The sequence below is a fragment of the Cavia porcellus genome, unplaced genomic scaffold (genome assembly GCF_034190915.1).
Source record: "Cavia porcellus strain 051 isolate PalLab524CR breed Dunkin Hartley unplaced genomic scaffold, mCavPor4.1 scaffold_15, whole genome shotgun sequence".
Taxonomy (NCBI): domain Eukaryota; kingdom Metazoa; phylum Chordata; class Mammalia; order Rodentia; family Caviidae; genus Cavia; species Cavia porcellus.
This window is the reverse complement of record NW_026947498.1, coordinates 46,509,808-46,524,056: the sequence shown is the minus strand read 5'-3', so window position 1 is coordinate 46,524,056 and position 14,249 is coordinate 46,509,808. Positions and strand designations below refer to the sequence as shown.

General features: G+C 37.8%; 2 protein-coding genes across 7 annotated transcripts in view; one reads left to right on the top strand and one right to left on the bottom strand.

Moving 5' to 3' along the window:
- Window positions 1–14,249, bottom strand: part of Cmss1 (cms1 ribosomal small subunit homolog) — a 341,586-nt gene that overhangs the window by 56,064 nt on the left and 271,273 nt on the right. The window contains exon 2 of one of the 3 annotated variants that reach the window (XM_063224828.1): window positions 8,362–8,401. The exons of the other annotated variants lie outside the window; for them this stretch is intronic. Within the exon in view, the coding sequence (XP_063080898.1) occupies window positions 8,362–8,401 (40 nt within the window). The remainder of the gene's footprint in view (window positions 1–8,361; window positions 8,402–14,249) is intronic. 3 annotated transcript variants of the gene reach the window in all.
- The window catches only part of Filip1l (filamin A interacting protein 1 like), a 243,707-nt gene continuing 242,977 nt past the window's right edge, over window positions 13,520–14,249 (top strand). For all 4 annotated transcript variants that reach the window (XM_063224821.1, XM_063224824.1, XM_063224823.1 and 1 more), the window contains exon 1: window positions 13,520–13,944. The gene's annotated coding sequence lies outside the window, so the exon portion shown is untranslated. The remainder of the gene's footprint in view (window positions 13,945–14,249) is intronic.

Below are 14,249 nucleotides of genomic sequence, written 5' to 3'. Positions count from 1 at the left end.
GCACTTGGTCATTCTACTGTTTCTAAGTGGAAAATGGGGCATTCTTGAGGTCCCCAGGTGTCAGTGGGAATGTATATGGAAAGGAGGGGCCTGCTTCAGAGAGTTTTATGCCCCATGTCCTTACCAGCTCTCCTCCAAGGTACAGAAACATTGAAATAAACAGGATTTACTCATCAGGTATTTCCCCAGTACGTGGTGGTTTATGTTTCCTAATTTCTGGGTCTGTACGGTATGGAACTGTGTTAGACTTGGAGGTTTTAAAATCATCTTTAAAGTCAGGATATTGCCTTTATGATATTCTAAGCATTTTGGTTCTTATTGGAAGAATGATTCTCAGCTGCAAGAAGGCTCTCAAACGGTTGCAGCCCAGTTCTCAGAACACAAACTTTTCATGAAAGCCCCTTCTTCTGGGCAGAGATGAATGAGGGTTAGACCACAGTTTGGCGAAGGAGAACTTGATAATGGTGTTAAATACCTGTTGTATACTTTATGAAGTGTGCTCATATTCATTATCTAAAAATCATTTTCAGGTCCATAACTAAGCTGAGGCCAGCATTTCACAGAGGAGAGAGGGACAAGTTACTGAGACTTGCATGGTTTGCATGCCTGCTTTCTTTTCTCACTTTTCTTCCTTCTTCATTATCTGCCCAAATTTCTTTTTTCTTTTTCCAAGCTATAGCTATTAGCTAAAGATGGGTCATCTTATTCTAGGAAGTTTATAAAATTATAAAAATACAAAAGATAGTATGAAAGTAGGAGTAGAAATGACAGAAACATAAGGACTGAAATTAAGATCAACCTTATGATAGAGATATATTGGCTATTGATAAGGTACATATTTGATTCTATATTTATAGGTACCAATGTGAAAGAGGGAACCTGGTCACTATTAAAAGTGTAGGCTAAAACAAAAGCAATAATGACAATAAAACATTCATGTAACTTCATAATTGTAACTGAAGTTATAATGGATAGGAACTTCTTTTGATTATTTAACAGCTTAGAACTAGTTCTTCAAAGTGATTTTGGTGTCCATATTCTCACTTTAATATACAGGAAACTCATTATGTCATGTTTTAGGAACATGAGAAATTTCTGAAATCATGTAGCAGATTCCATTTACAGAAATGAAAGCATGTGAGACCCCAATAAATTAATAAGCTGTTGAAATAGCTCAAGGATTCAGGGAGGCAGATAGGGTGATTATTTTCATACAAGAATGTTATTGGGGAAGACACAAAATTCTACACATTGATATATAGGAATAAATAGCTCTTTATTTAATGGTTTATCTTACTTTGTAAATTGTTTTAGCTTGGTGATTAGGATTTGGTGGAAAACATTACCACAACCTTTCACATCAGAAGGTGCTTTTAAATATAGAATAGCACTATTCTTGATCACTATTTTCTATGTTGTACATCTTGCTGCACTCAGGCCCTAGGGCTAGAGTTTATTTATATTGGCTAGTTTATACCTACCTCACTCAACCCTCCACTTTCTCTTACTTTTATGCCAAAGAGCAGACACAGAGTTTTTCCTTTTTATAATTTACTATGTAGAACACATGTTCAAGCCAGTATGCCCCTTTGATCCACAGGCAGAGTCTGGGGCCACCAGACTCACTGACTTGACTAGTCCAGAAATAGAAAAAAAAAGAAAAAAAGAAATCTGGCTACAAAGGAAAGACATGTACAAACTTCTAAAGCAGCACACAGCTAAGGTACTATGTCATATGAAATTAATTCTCTGAGGTCAGTGATTAGAGTTAGGTTACAGCGCAAGCAAAATTCTGCCTGCTAATTATTTGACCCATTATAACATTTATTTCACTAAGACATGCTCAGCCATGACTTTCAAGGGTGGGTATAGGGCAGATGGTAGGAAGTAGCCAGAGAAGTAGCAACTCTTTGCTTTTATTAATAGATGTGTCTCCCAGGCTCCTAACTGAAAAGATTATTTTTGTTCCTCTAAGTGAGGGCTTAAATGTGTCATACTCCCTGCTTTCTACATTTGAGATCACAGAGCTGTTTAGCAAATTGCTAAAGATGACTACAGAAATTAATTGAGTTTCAGTTCCTCATAAGAAGCACTGAAGTGAAACAGTAACAAGTCACCCTGTATCCTGGAATGAGAAGAAAGCCAGGCATAAATGATGTGTCATGAAATATATACACATATATCCTTACCTAAAGCAGTGCCTGAGGAAGTGTGCAGAGGGGTTGGTGGAGTGAGAAACTGAGTGCAAACAGGCAAACCTGAAAGCTAGTATCTGACAACTTGAAACTCACATCTAATTGGTTTATGGACCCCTGCTATCAATAATAGAAAGAACAGCAGCAGTAGTTGCTGCAATCACATGCTGAGAGACTTCTCTATGCTAGGTATAGCACCAAAGGCATTATATCTGCTTCCTCAATGAGATGTGCTGTTTCCACACAAGTCTCAGGTGGCCCCTTTTGCCATTTGGGGGTGTAAAATAGTTCCCTTTCTTCTTGAAGCAAGGCCACTGACACCTGCATAACAAAGGTGAGTGTCAGGGCTGTGGCCTGTTTGCAGCAGGCTCTGTATCATATGAAGCTTCAGAGAAGGTCAGGGTGACCAGCTGGGATCTGGAGGCCACCAAAAAGGCCTGAGCTCCCCACCTTCTTACTTTTTCCCTTCATTCTCATTTCTGCCCCCAAATTTACTTACTATGAAAGAAAAAAAGGGAAAGATTGATGCTTGTAGCTTAATGAGCAGAAACCAGACGTCATATATAATTGAGTCACCACAGTATTGGTGACAGGGTTAAGACAGTTAAAAAAACAGTTGCTATACCAACTTCCAATTTTCAAGTTATTGTTGGGGCTGAAATTTCTCTCACCTCAGAGCTTTTATTTTGGAAAATCTCCAAAGCACACTTTTAGCCATATTTGAGTAAATGAAACATAAAAAAATAGCAATGCTTTCAGCCACATTAAATTTTAACCATATGCTTTTAAAAATCTTTTCACATGTACACATCACCTTTTACTCCAACAGAATCATTTTATGACTCCCCCTGAACTGTATCCACATTCGACTAACAGCACTAATGCTTGAAAACCCCAAAGACACACGCCATTTCCTCTTTATTTCCTCTCAAAGGACGGCATATGTCAGACACATCCCATGTCCAAAGAGGAAGTAAAGAGATCCTGTAGGATTCTTAGATTCTCCTCTTTCCAAACCAGTGGAAATCCAAGTTCAGTCAATTAAACAAACATTTAGTGAATGTATCTTCTATATTCTAGGAACAGAGTTGCCGAACAGTGAGAAGTTGGCATGAATTCAACAACCTGCACAGTGAAAATGACACCCACCAGGTCTAGGATTGTTACAAAGTACTGGAGCCAGGTTTCTACCTGAAGGGCCCATCTGAATGGCTAAAATACTTCTGGCACAACAGGGAAAGAGACAAATACTTTGGGCATTTAGAAAAAAAGTGTGAAGAAAATTTAGTGACAGGCCCTAAATTCCCTAGTCACCATCCTTTGGACAACCCCAAGGGGGGCATGACCAGGCAGTACTTCTCTCAGGGAGTATTTGTTCCCCAGCGAACATTTTTTTTTTTTTTTGTCTTTTTCCTTTTTATCGGTACTGGGGATCGAACTCACAACTGCCTGCTTGCAAGGCAGGCGCTTATGCCGCTGAGCTAAATCCCCAGTCCCTCCAGCAACCATTTTGACCCCTTCCTTTCTCCACATGAGACTCTCTCCTTCTTTCTTTTTTCCAGATGAGGCTTGCATGCAAATCCAGGGTTCACGCATAGGAGGCAATTTCTCTACCACTGAGCTACATAAAGTACCAAGTCTTTTAAAAATGTATACAGGATCACATAACAGCCCAGTTTAAAACTCTGTAGCAGTCTGCTTTTATACTTACAATAATATCCATACTTCCTACTACGAGCCACAGGGCTCTTGATCCCTGGGCCTCTACTTAACCCCTTCACTCTTCCACTGCTGTGCTCTGGGTCCCAAGACATTCCTGCCACACTGCACCACTGGGACCCTGAGACAAGCCAGCCCCTTTCTTGCCTCAAGGCTTCAGGCTTTCTGCTCTTGTGCCAAACTGCTTCTCTCTCTTGGGCTCCTTCACACTGCTCAAGTCTTAGATTAAATGTTCTCTCTTCAGAGATGGCTCTTGTACATGAAGTGTGCCCCTCTCTTCTTTGTTAAGACTGTCTCTTTCGTTCTGTTATGGTGCTATCACAAGTTGTAATTATCTGACTGATTGCTTACCTTGTTTTATTTCATTTCTTCCACAGACTTCAAATTCTAAAATGGCAGGAACCTTTACATCTGCTTTTCATAATATCTTAACCCCATGTCAGGACAGTGCCTGGACACAGCAGATCTATAAAAATAACTGTTCAATGAATGAATGATAATTTCAAATAACAAAAAAGTGGGGCATCTTTTTATTTTCTGTGTTTACTACCATAAATACTACAACAGTAATAGACAGGTTTGCATGTATTCACTTTAACCAGACCACCGGGAGTGAATTTAAGAGTGAAAGAGTGGAGATCTGACGCATGGCTACAATTATAGAGCTTCACAATGACTGCTTTAAAAGACCCAGTTTGGCACACAATGCATTCCAAATGAGGGCAGGGGTGGTGCTTTCTCATTTAAAGACATTTGTGGTTGAAAGCAAAGTTGCTATTATGTATGTGGCATGGTGTTACTTAAAGAAAATTACAAAGCATCTTAAAAGTTCAGCACCATAACACTAAGAATGGGTAGTACAACATATTCCTGAGAGCTATTGTAAATCTGGTCCAAGGGGAAACACCCTTGTCATTTTGCCAGTTGGCTCTGGCTTGGGTTGCCAAATCATGAAGTTGCTTGGAAACTTAGCAGTGCCCTGGGTACTATCCCTGCCTCCTAACTCTGTCCAGTGACTGAAATGCATGATCTTAAGCCTTCAAAGTTCTTCCTGTTTGGTTATGGGCTGGTGAAACAGAGCCTTTAAGGTTACCAGGAACTCAGTTACTCTTTCTAACTTATCTAGATACTCACTGGATGGATAGTCTCTAGGCACCTGTATACCAGATTAAAATCAGCTGTTCTGTAATCACCTTCTGATTTGTTCAGCTCTTAGCACCAAACTTTCCTCTTGTTTCCTCAGTGTATTTAGTATATTTGGCAAGAACCATAGCTCTGTTCAGCAGCTATTTTATTTGGGTGGGCTTCTGTTTCCTTGCATAATTCTTGTCTTTCCATAGCCCTCATTCCTCATTCCTTAGCTGCTGCTTGGGATAAGGCCTTAACCCAGCTCACCTGAACCAAACCATAGTCACTTGTACAGAGCTCTCTGAAGTGTTGAAACACCCTACTTGTAATGGATGTTACTGATCTCTTTGCTGGCGACAGCTTCATGCATTCTTCATCTCTTCTCAGAGGCTGGCTTCTGAAGTCCAAGCATTTTTCATCAGTAGATATGCAAAGGGAAAAAGTCTTGCTTGAACAGTACAGGGATAAACTTGGTTGAAACCACAGATCACTTTGGAGAAGCTGTGACATAAGTGATTGCTTTTAAGTTTTATGTCAAAAGGAGATTATACAGAAACCATTGTTCATTTTCTGTTAGTTGATTCTAAATACCCTGTAATACTGTCATTCTCTTGAATGGTTTTTACATTGTCTTGATATGTTTGATGCTAGAGTATACGAAGTTATACTCAAAGATTTCAAGGAAAGAGACACTACGGTAACTACTTTTATGTCGGGATATCTTGTGATGAAACACTATTTTGCTTAAATGGTTATGTTTTGACCTGCACTGTTTTGTTGTTATGCCCTCTTTCATCTCAATCTCCTTTTTTTATTATTTACTTTTTTATCTTTTTAATTAAGGGAAAAATAAATAAAAATAGCAGGATATATTATAGTAACCCACTTTGATTTCCTATTAACTTGACTTGAAATTCTGTATTGCTCTCACCATCTTGTTTTGACTGATTTTCCTCTATTCTGTTTTGCTTGATAGTACCAAGTTCGAAAGTATAGGCAACAACTGTGAAGACAATAAGATTCATTATGACGCCCATTCTGGTTGACTATTATCTTCTTATGAAGTCCTGCAATGTCTCCAATGTTTTGGTTTTATTGGTTGTGTTCTTTACTGTTTTGTTCAATTTTATTATAACTGATGATATAGGCAATTTTTTTTAAGATAGTAAGAGGCATTTATGGTAACCATTGTTGATCACCTTGTATTTTGTTATTACATCATGTATTATGTCCAAAAAAAAAGTTTTATGTCAAATTCAAGGCATCAAGTGGTATGAAAGCTAAAGCTAGACCACATAATTTTTGTAAGTGACACAAAAGGTTGGTATTATTGAGTTCAGTTCCTTTTCAGGTAAAACATTTCAGAGTCCCAGAAAAAAGGCCTTTTGATTCCAAATTATGTGGGTTTCTGTATTAGTCAGTTTTTTTGCTAGGACAAAACCCTAAACACCCACAATTTAAAGGAGGAGAGGTTTAATTTGACTCCCTGTTTCAGAAGACTCAGTCCATGGTCAGGTGGCTGCAAGGCTGGAACATTATGGTGAAAATACTATAGGTAGCTAAGTTCTATCTACTATAGATAGAAATAAACAGAGAGGGACTGGGCTGTCAAGAAAATCAGCAGAAAAATAAAGACATCAGAATTGTGGCTTGGGGCACAAATGAAGGCCGGCCTATTGGCTCCCTAAGGGATAAATAACTTGAGATTATATTATAATTAGCATCACTTGGTCCAGTAAGTCCAGACAGGCATCAGCCACCTAGGTGGGTGGGTAAGGGCATCTGGACTTATTCCTTCCCAAATATGTCTTTGTTCTTTCTATGCACCCTTGCTACATGACTCATTTCCCTATTGAATCAGTATTATCTAAGCAGCTGTACTTGTAATCTTATAGGTTGACAGTAGTTTGACTCATGTTGTGGCTTTGCTATATAAATTGCCCCTAACAAAGGGCTTCAGTGGCACCCTACTTTCAGGAGCCCTGTCTCTCAGGAGTTACCCCTCAATAAATCTTTCCTGCTCTTAACCTCCACTGCCTTTTGGCATTTATTCTTCAATATTTGGGGGGTATCTGAACTCAGCACACCTGACATCCAGCAGGTTGGGAGTTACATTTCTTCTATATCGAAAAGACAGGACAGAGCAAAGCTGGTTAGCTCATGGCAGCCAGAAACTACAAGAGAAGGGGTGAAGGGCTGGAAACAGACCCCAAGGTCACAGCTCAGTGACACAACCAGTCACACCCAGAAGTATGCCTTACTAATCTCCTAGGTAGCTCCCAAGCCAATCAAGTTAACTATTACAGTTTCCCAGTATGATACCTCTCTAAAATACTTCTTAGAGGCTTCCCACTGTATACAGAGTACAGTTGAAACTTCCAACATCAAAGCATTCGAGACTCTTAACAATCTGGGTGCAAGTAAAGATTCTACTTTCCTATGACAAAGTTGGATGCCACAGCCTTGATCTTGATGCAAAAGAGCTGCCTGCCACTGCTGGCGCCCTTGTGTGCTTCCCTGACAGAGGGCCTATTCTCACTGTGTCCTTCCCCTAGAATGCCCTTCTCACCTTACCATTTCCCTGGCAGAAACTCTTCCTCCTGCCCAAGGGAATCCAGTTCAAATATTTGCTCCCCGTGGGGAGTCTCCTTGACCTCTACCTCAGCAAGACTACATCAGATCAGCCCTGTATTAAAATATTTAGCCCATTAAAATGAGCACTTTTGTAATTGCCTTTTATGCTAGATTTTGAATTTTTGGGGGAAAGAGACAAAGTAACGTTTAATTTGGTCTTTTTAGCACCAAGGCCCAGCATATTGTACAGTATACTGTAAGTACTCAGTGCATATCTGTTGAGGTAAATTTAAAATTATGCTTGTAGAACGATATTGGAGATAATAGTTACCAAGGCAGGATTTAAACTGAAAAACAGAACAAGTTTTGGTGGATATCACACCTTTTTGTAAAATACGTAATTAAGAGAGTATATGAGATTAGAATGTGATAGCAGTTTTAAAGGGAAGGAGGGCTAAAAGGGAAGAAAGAATTCTAATTTGTGTATTTTTATGCTCACAAAGGAACTTATTAGCCAAGGAAAAGCTTTGGTGCAATCTGGAGTGTTGCTCAAATTTTTTCTCTAGATTTCAGAGAAGCAGTGCCCATTAGAAAAGTGACATTGATACAAAAGTGAAGAGAACTATGCAGTGATATATATCAACAAGGCTACTGAGTGATGAGTGGTATGTCAAGAGGAAAACATTACATAATGACATCAAAATAGGACACTTGAGAAACATCTTAGAACAGAAACAGCTGTTACCTGGTATTTTGGCATTTGAAAAGTCCTGAAGAAATAGCCCCTGGAAACCGGAGAGTGCAGATTATTTGCAACAACGATTTTCAGAGGTCAAGACATGTTTTGTTCATTTATAAACAGTTAACCTGCTATTGTCATTTGTCATTTTCACTTTTGAAAAATGTTACGTGCTACTACCAAAACATGACCCCAGGTGGGTTTTAAAGGAAGAGAGACTTTTTCATTTACCTGATCATAAACAGACTTGTTTACTTGGAGATATTTTCTACTATGTGGATTATGCATTTTTTAAAATATGACCTCACTTTTAGGGAGCACTAAGCAAAGAATAATTGTGAAATTTAAATCTGTCACTTTTGCTGTTGGTAAATTGTCTGTTAGCACAAAAGTTTAAGACGCTGGATTTTTTTTTTTTTTCTCTTTTTGAGACAGTTTAAGCTGGAGTTGAACTCATTTTGCTTTTATGCAGTTTAAGCTGGAGCTGAACTCATTTTGTGGCCCAGGTTAGCCTCAAACTCATGGCGATGCTCCTACCTCAGTCTCTGAAGTGCTAGGATTATAGGCATGTGCTACTATGTCTAAAACCCTGGAATTTTAAAATGATTGATGGATTTAAACTTTTATAATTTTATTTTTTACCTTCCAGTTCACCAACATGCTGCTGTGCATTGGGGTTGCTACTCTCATCTGCTGTTCACTTGATCAAATAAGTCTGTGATAATTCATCTATTCAGTACATGTGCACTGTGCCCTAACCATGTAATAAGAGCTGGGAAAGGGCAATCTCCGCTCCAGGCCCTCCTCATCTAGTCAGGAGAGATGAGACAAGTATACTGGCAATTGCAATAATGCAGAGTGGAGAATAAAAGTGCAGTTAAGCTATGGGTGTTTTGGGGATATCATAGAGGGCAAATATAATCTACCTGGGGTGGGAAGGGACAGTGGGAAGGATTGCACTTGGGATCTAAATCAAGAAAAATTAGGCATTCCTGACACATAGTGGCACATTGTCTCTGATGTCTTATGATCTAGCTCTTGAACGAGAATTCACTTTTTAAAAAGCAACTCACAAAACCAAAGAATGGACAAAAAATTAGTTTAAACCTCACCGTATTTTCAAGAACTAGCACTATACATCTCTCTTGATACCTTGCAGACATGTAGTAATAACTGTCTGTAAGAGAGTAGCAAAAAGAAGAGGTAAGGCTTTTCCAGATGGTTTTACAATCATTAATTCACACATTTATAAAATGTTTAGTGTCAAAATAGAACTAAGATATCTTCTTCAATGTAAAACTGCCACAGTGAAGAAACTAGAGCTTAGAGTTAATGCAAAGATAACTATCAAAAGAAAGTTTTTGCCTGATATTTCGCTTCCCTTAGTTGTTCATGAGTAGGCAGGGATATGATACCTTTGGAAATCAGTTCTGTTTATGTACACAATTTTTTCAGTTATCTGTAAGAACATACTTAAAAGTTCCAGCTCCTCTCCATGCAGATACCCATTTTAAGAATGCAAGGAGGGCATGTGTGAATACCAGATAGTTTCCCTAATGTAAGTAATGATTCAAATATATAAAAATATGTGGTAATCATGATTCCCCATTAGGTGGCCTTGAAGCCTTATAAAGTTTTCACTCATTAATTAGAAAGGCTTTATTCTGGGCTTCTTGATATGGAAATATTTGAAGCTAGAGTATATGAAGTTTTATCCAAATATTTCAAGGAAAAAGACAGACACTATGGTAACTACTATTAAGTCGGGTTATATGGTGGTGAAGTACTAGGTTGCTGAAACAGTCATGCTTTGACCTCTATTGTTATATTGTTATGTCCTGTTTTATCTCAATCTCCCCCTTATTCTTTTAAAAAAATTATTTAGTCATTTCTTATGTTTGTCTTAATTAAGGGAAAAAATTTAAAAAATATAAAAATAAAAAAATAAAAAATATAAATAGTAACTCTTTTTGATTTCCTAATAACTTGTTTTGAAGTCCTGTAATACTCCCACGATCTTGTTTTGACGGATTAGACTCTGTTCCATTCTGTATGATAGTATCAAGTTTGAGGATATAGGCAACTACTTTGAAGGCAATAAGATTCACTAAGATGCCCATTCTGGTTTGACTATTATCTTCTTTGGAAGTCCTGTAATGTTTACAATGCCTAAGTTTTATTGGTCTTGTTCTCTACTGTTTTGTCCAACTTTATAATATCTAATGAGATAGACAATTCTTTTTAAGGAAACAAGAGACAACGTTGATAACCATTGTTGATAACCTTGTACTCTGTTCTACACCATGTGCTATGTCTATCCTTGGTTTTGACTGACAGCTTTGTTTTGCCATATTTGACTGTATTCTCTCCCCCCCAAAAAAGTAATAAGCACTAAGGAGTAATAAAATCCAAAATGTGTAAATTTTGTTGTAAAAAAGAGAGGGAAAAAAAATAAAAAAGAAAAAGAGCTCTAACGGATATAACAGCAAGTGTGTTTAGGGGTGTTAAATAGCTGACTATATCAATGTTTTTGGATCATTGAACACAGCTGTTTGCAGTCTCCCTGTTTGAATGTCCACCTTGTATTCTTTGATACTGTGATTTGAGCAACTATTTTCAAGATGATAATATGTAATCTATTAACAGGTGATTTCTTACTGTTATTTTTTTTTTTGTAGTTCTGTATTACGTGTACCCTTACACCGCTTTGTTTTGTTTTGTGTTTTTCTCTTTTTCCTCTTAAATTAAAAAAAAAAAAAGAATGCAAGGAGGAGGAAGGAATTAAGTATGAGGACAACAGAAGCTAGACTATTCTCATGGGGGCGGGGGGTTATAAATGTGGCAAGAATAAAAGTCAGAATGCCTTTATGCTAGAAGTAGCACTCTCGATGTGATCTCACAGTCTTTAACACATACAGACAGAGCAATAGTTACAGTCCCATGTACATGTGTATGCACGTGTTCCCTAGCCTGCTGGCTATAAAGGCCTAGAAGCTGTGGCACACCTAGTAGAATCAGCACACCCAATACAAAGACTTTGGCTTCTAAATAACATTTTCTATAAGAATTTGGGTCTTTTTTAAAAAAAAAATGTGGCTAATTACAGGGCTGCATAGAGAAAATATAAGAAGCTTGTGGAATACTTTATTGTGCCAGAAGATAAGAAAGTTCTTGAAAAACTGAAGAGGATTTGTCAAGAGGACACAAGAATTGGCCTGAAGGGAATTCTACTGGGCCAAATCTGAGCATTAAAATAAATAATGATGTTAATAGATTATAACTTCAAAAAAGATATCAAATAGTCCTTATGTATATAATAAACACATAGGAAAATAAATGAAAAGGAAAACTATTCTTTACAATAGAAAGTTTATTTAGGAACAGTGTTTACATACTCTAAAATGGTCTCCCCACCAAATATTTATTAATTGGAAAACTATAATTTGATTTGGCAGATATTACCTTAACTAAGTGGGCTAGTTTTAGGACCAATGCCATTTATGTGTCTCTTGCCATGGTTAACTAAGAATATAGCACTGCATCTGTGGTATTCCTGTCAAAATATACATAAATCTTATAATGAGACAGCATGATATAAACCTTAATTGAGAAATTTTATAAAATGAACTGTTCAAATATATCTAGGTCACAAAAGAAACTGAAAGATTGAAGAGCAATTTAATCAAGAAGAGGGTGGTGATGTGACAACTAAATGGAACACATACTCATAAACTGAAAGAGTAGTTTGTTCTATAAGAGGTATTAGTAAGACATTTGGTGACAAGTTGAGTTGGATTAATGAATTAGAAAAAAATCAGTGTTAATTCACTGACTTTGATTTCTATACTGTGGCTACACAGATGAATACACTTATTTAGAATAATCATATTAGTGCACAAATTGACTCAGAAAAAACAACACATATAGTAACACAAAGTAGGTGGGGAAAGAGAGCGAGAACACAAGTATGGTAAAATATTGAAAAATGTAGAACCAGGAAGAGAACATAGAAATTCTTTACTCTTCGTGTATCTCTTCTGTAAGTCTGAAATTACTTCAGTGTTATAAATACAAAATAAAAAATAGGCTTTGGATGATATCTCAGTATGATATCATCTTTAGACCCCCGGAAGTTACTTAATGTTTCTCATGTTTGATTTTCTCATTTAATCATTAAGAATAGGATAAACTTAAAAGGATGTTGGGAGCTTAAGTAAGACATTACAAAAACTGACCACTTGGAAGGTGGTAAGTATGTCTGATAACTTGCTGTTGCTGCAATATATACTTGTGGCATAAAGGAACACATCTCCCTTCCCACTCACCTTCTTCTGAACAAGTGATCCCATTCAAGTGAAAATTACATTGAATCTACACACTTAAGCAATCTAAAGTATGACATTTCTCTAATGACTGATAAATTTTAAAAAGCCTATAAGAATATAGAACCAAATATAGGGAGATATTTCTTATTATTAATAACACTATACATTTGTATGTTGCTCTGAAGTGTTCTTAGCACTTTGCTGTCTTTTGTGATACTAAGTGGAAGAGATAGGCATTCAAATGAAGGGGCAACACAGTGTAGTAATAGCAAATGTTTGCATACAGCTAGTGCCTTGGGTTATAGCTATTAGACCATGGTACCTGCACAATGGTCTAATCATTCTAGGGCTCACATTACTTACATCTCAAACAAGGCATGCATCAGTTCATAGCTGCAGGGTACAAAATGAAATACAAGTTCATGTCAATCTGGGCTTCTGTTCTTAAGATGCTGGCATTACTGTTTGTGGCTGACAGAATATTTGGGGTAGTCACAAGGCAGAGAAGGGGACCCAGGTTATGCCTGAGAGGTTTCTACTCTCAGCCAAGATGTGTACATGAATCTGAAATAACCCAACAGGGTGTTTCAGAGTTGCCTGCCAAAGAGTGGTGTCTTCTGGAGAGCAGCTGCTGGGTACTGGCATGCAAGTTGCAGTCTCTCTCTCTCTCTCTCTCTCTCTGTCTCTCTCTCTCTTTCTCTGTCTTTCTGTCTATCAGCCTATATCTGCCTCTACACATCTGCTCTGCACAGATAGCTTCTGGGTCACCTCATCCTGCAGTCCGGTCAAGATAGATCCCTTCTTCCATGTAGACTGTAAACTGGGGGGTTAGGGTTTCTGCAAGGTTGTCTGTGTTCAGAGTATGAAGGATACTGCCCTGCAAGGGAAAGATATATTTAGCATTTTGGCCTTGTCAGCATTGGACTCCCCATTGCCTCTCCTTCGCAGAACTGTCACTGGTCCCTGCTTGTAAACTTTTTGCGGCTTTGAAGCCCACGAAACAAAACCTGAGGGGTGCCAAAAAGAGAAGAAGAAAACAGTGTTGGTGCCCAGATTTCAGTGTTGGATTTTGGCAGGGAGAGGAAGATAGAACTACCAGGCGTGATCAAGTACAGGTACCTGCACAGTGGTCTAATCATTCTGAATCTTGGTGCAAAGGGAGTTTGTGATGTTTTTGTGTTATCCATCACCTGGGAGCAGCCATCATCACTCTCTACAAGTAGGATCCTCTGGATATTATGCAAGGCAATGCAATAAATCTCAGGTATGATTAAGAGCTTATATGAAATGAGTTTTTGTAAAACTGAGTAAGAGCAGTTTGCAAAATACAGGAACTATCCTGACAAGAGATAAGGTTCGCTAAACTGGTAATCATATGAGAAAACAAAAGTGAAATTTTAAATTATTATCCGCTGAAGAGTAAGAGATAGGGTCAAAAGTTAAGAAAAAGTAAAAAGTGTTGAGAACAAATAACTTTCTTTGTTAGTAGCTAGATTTTGTAAGCTGAACGAATGCTCACTCTGTAATTTCAAAATAATCATCGTGTGAATGAAATGGAAGTATATGTAG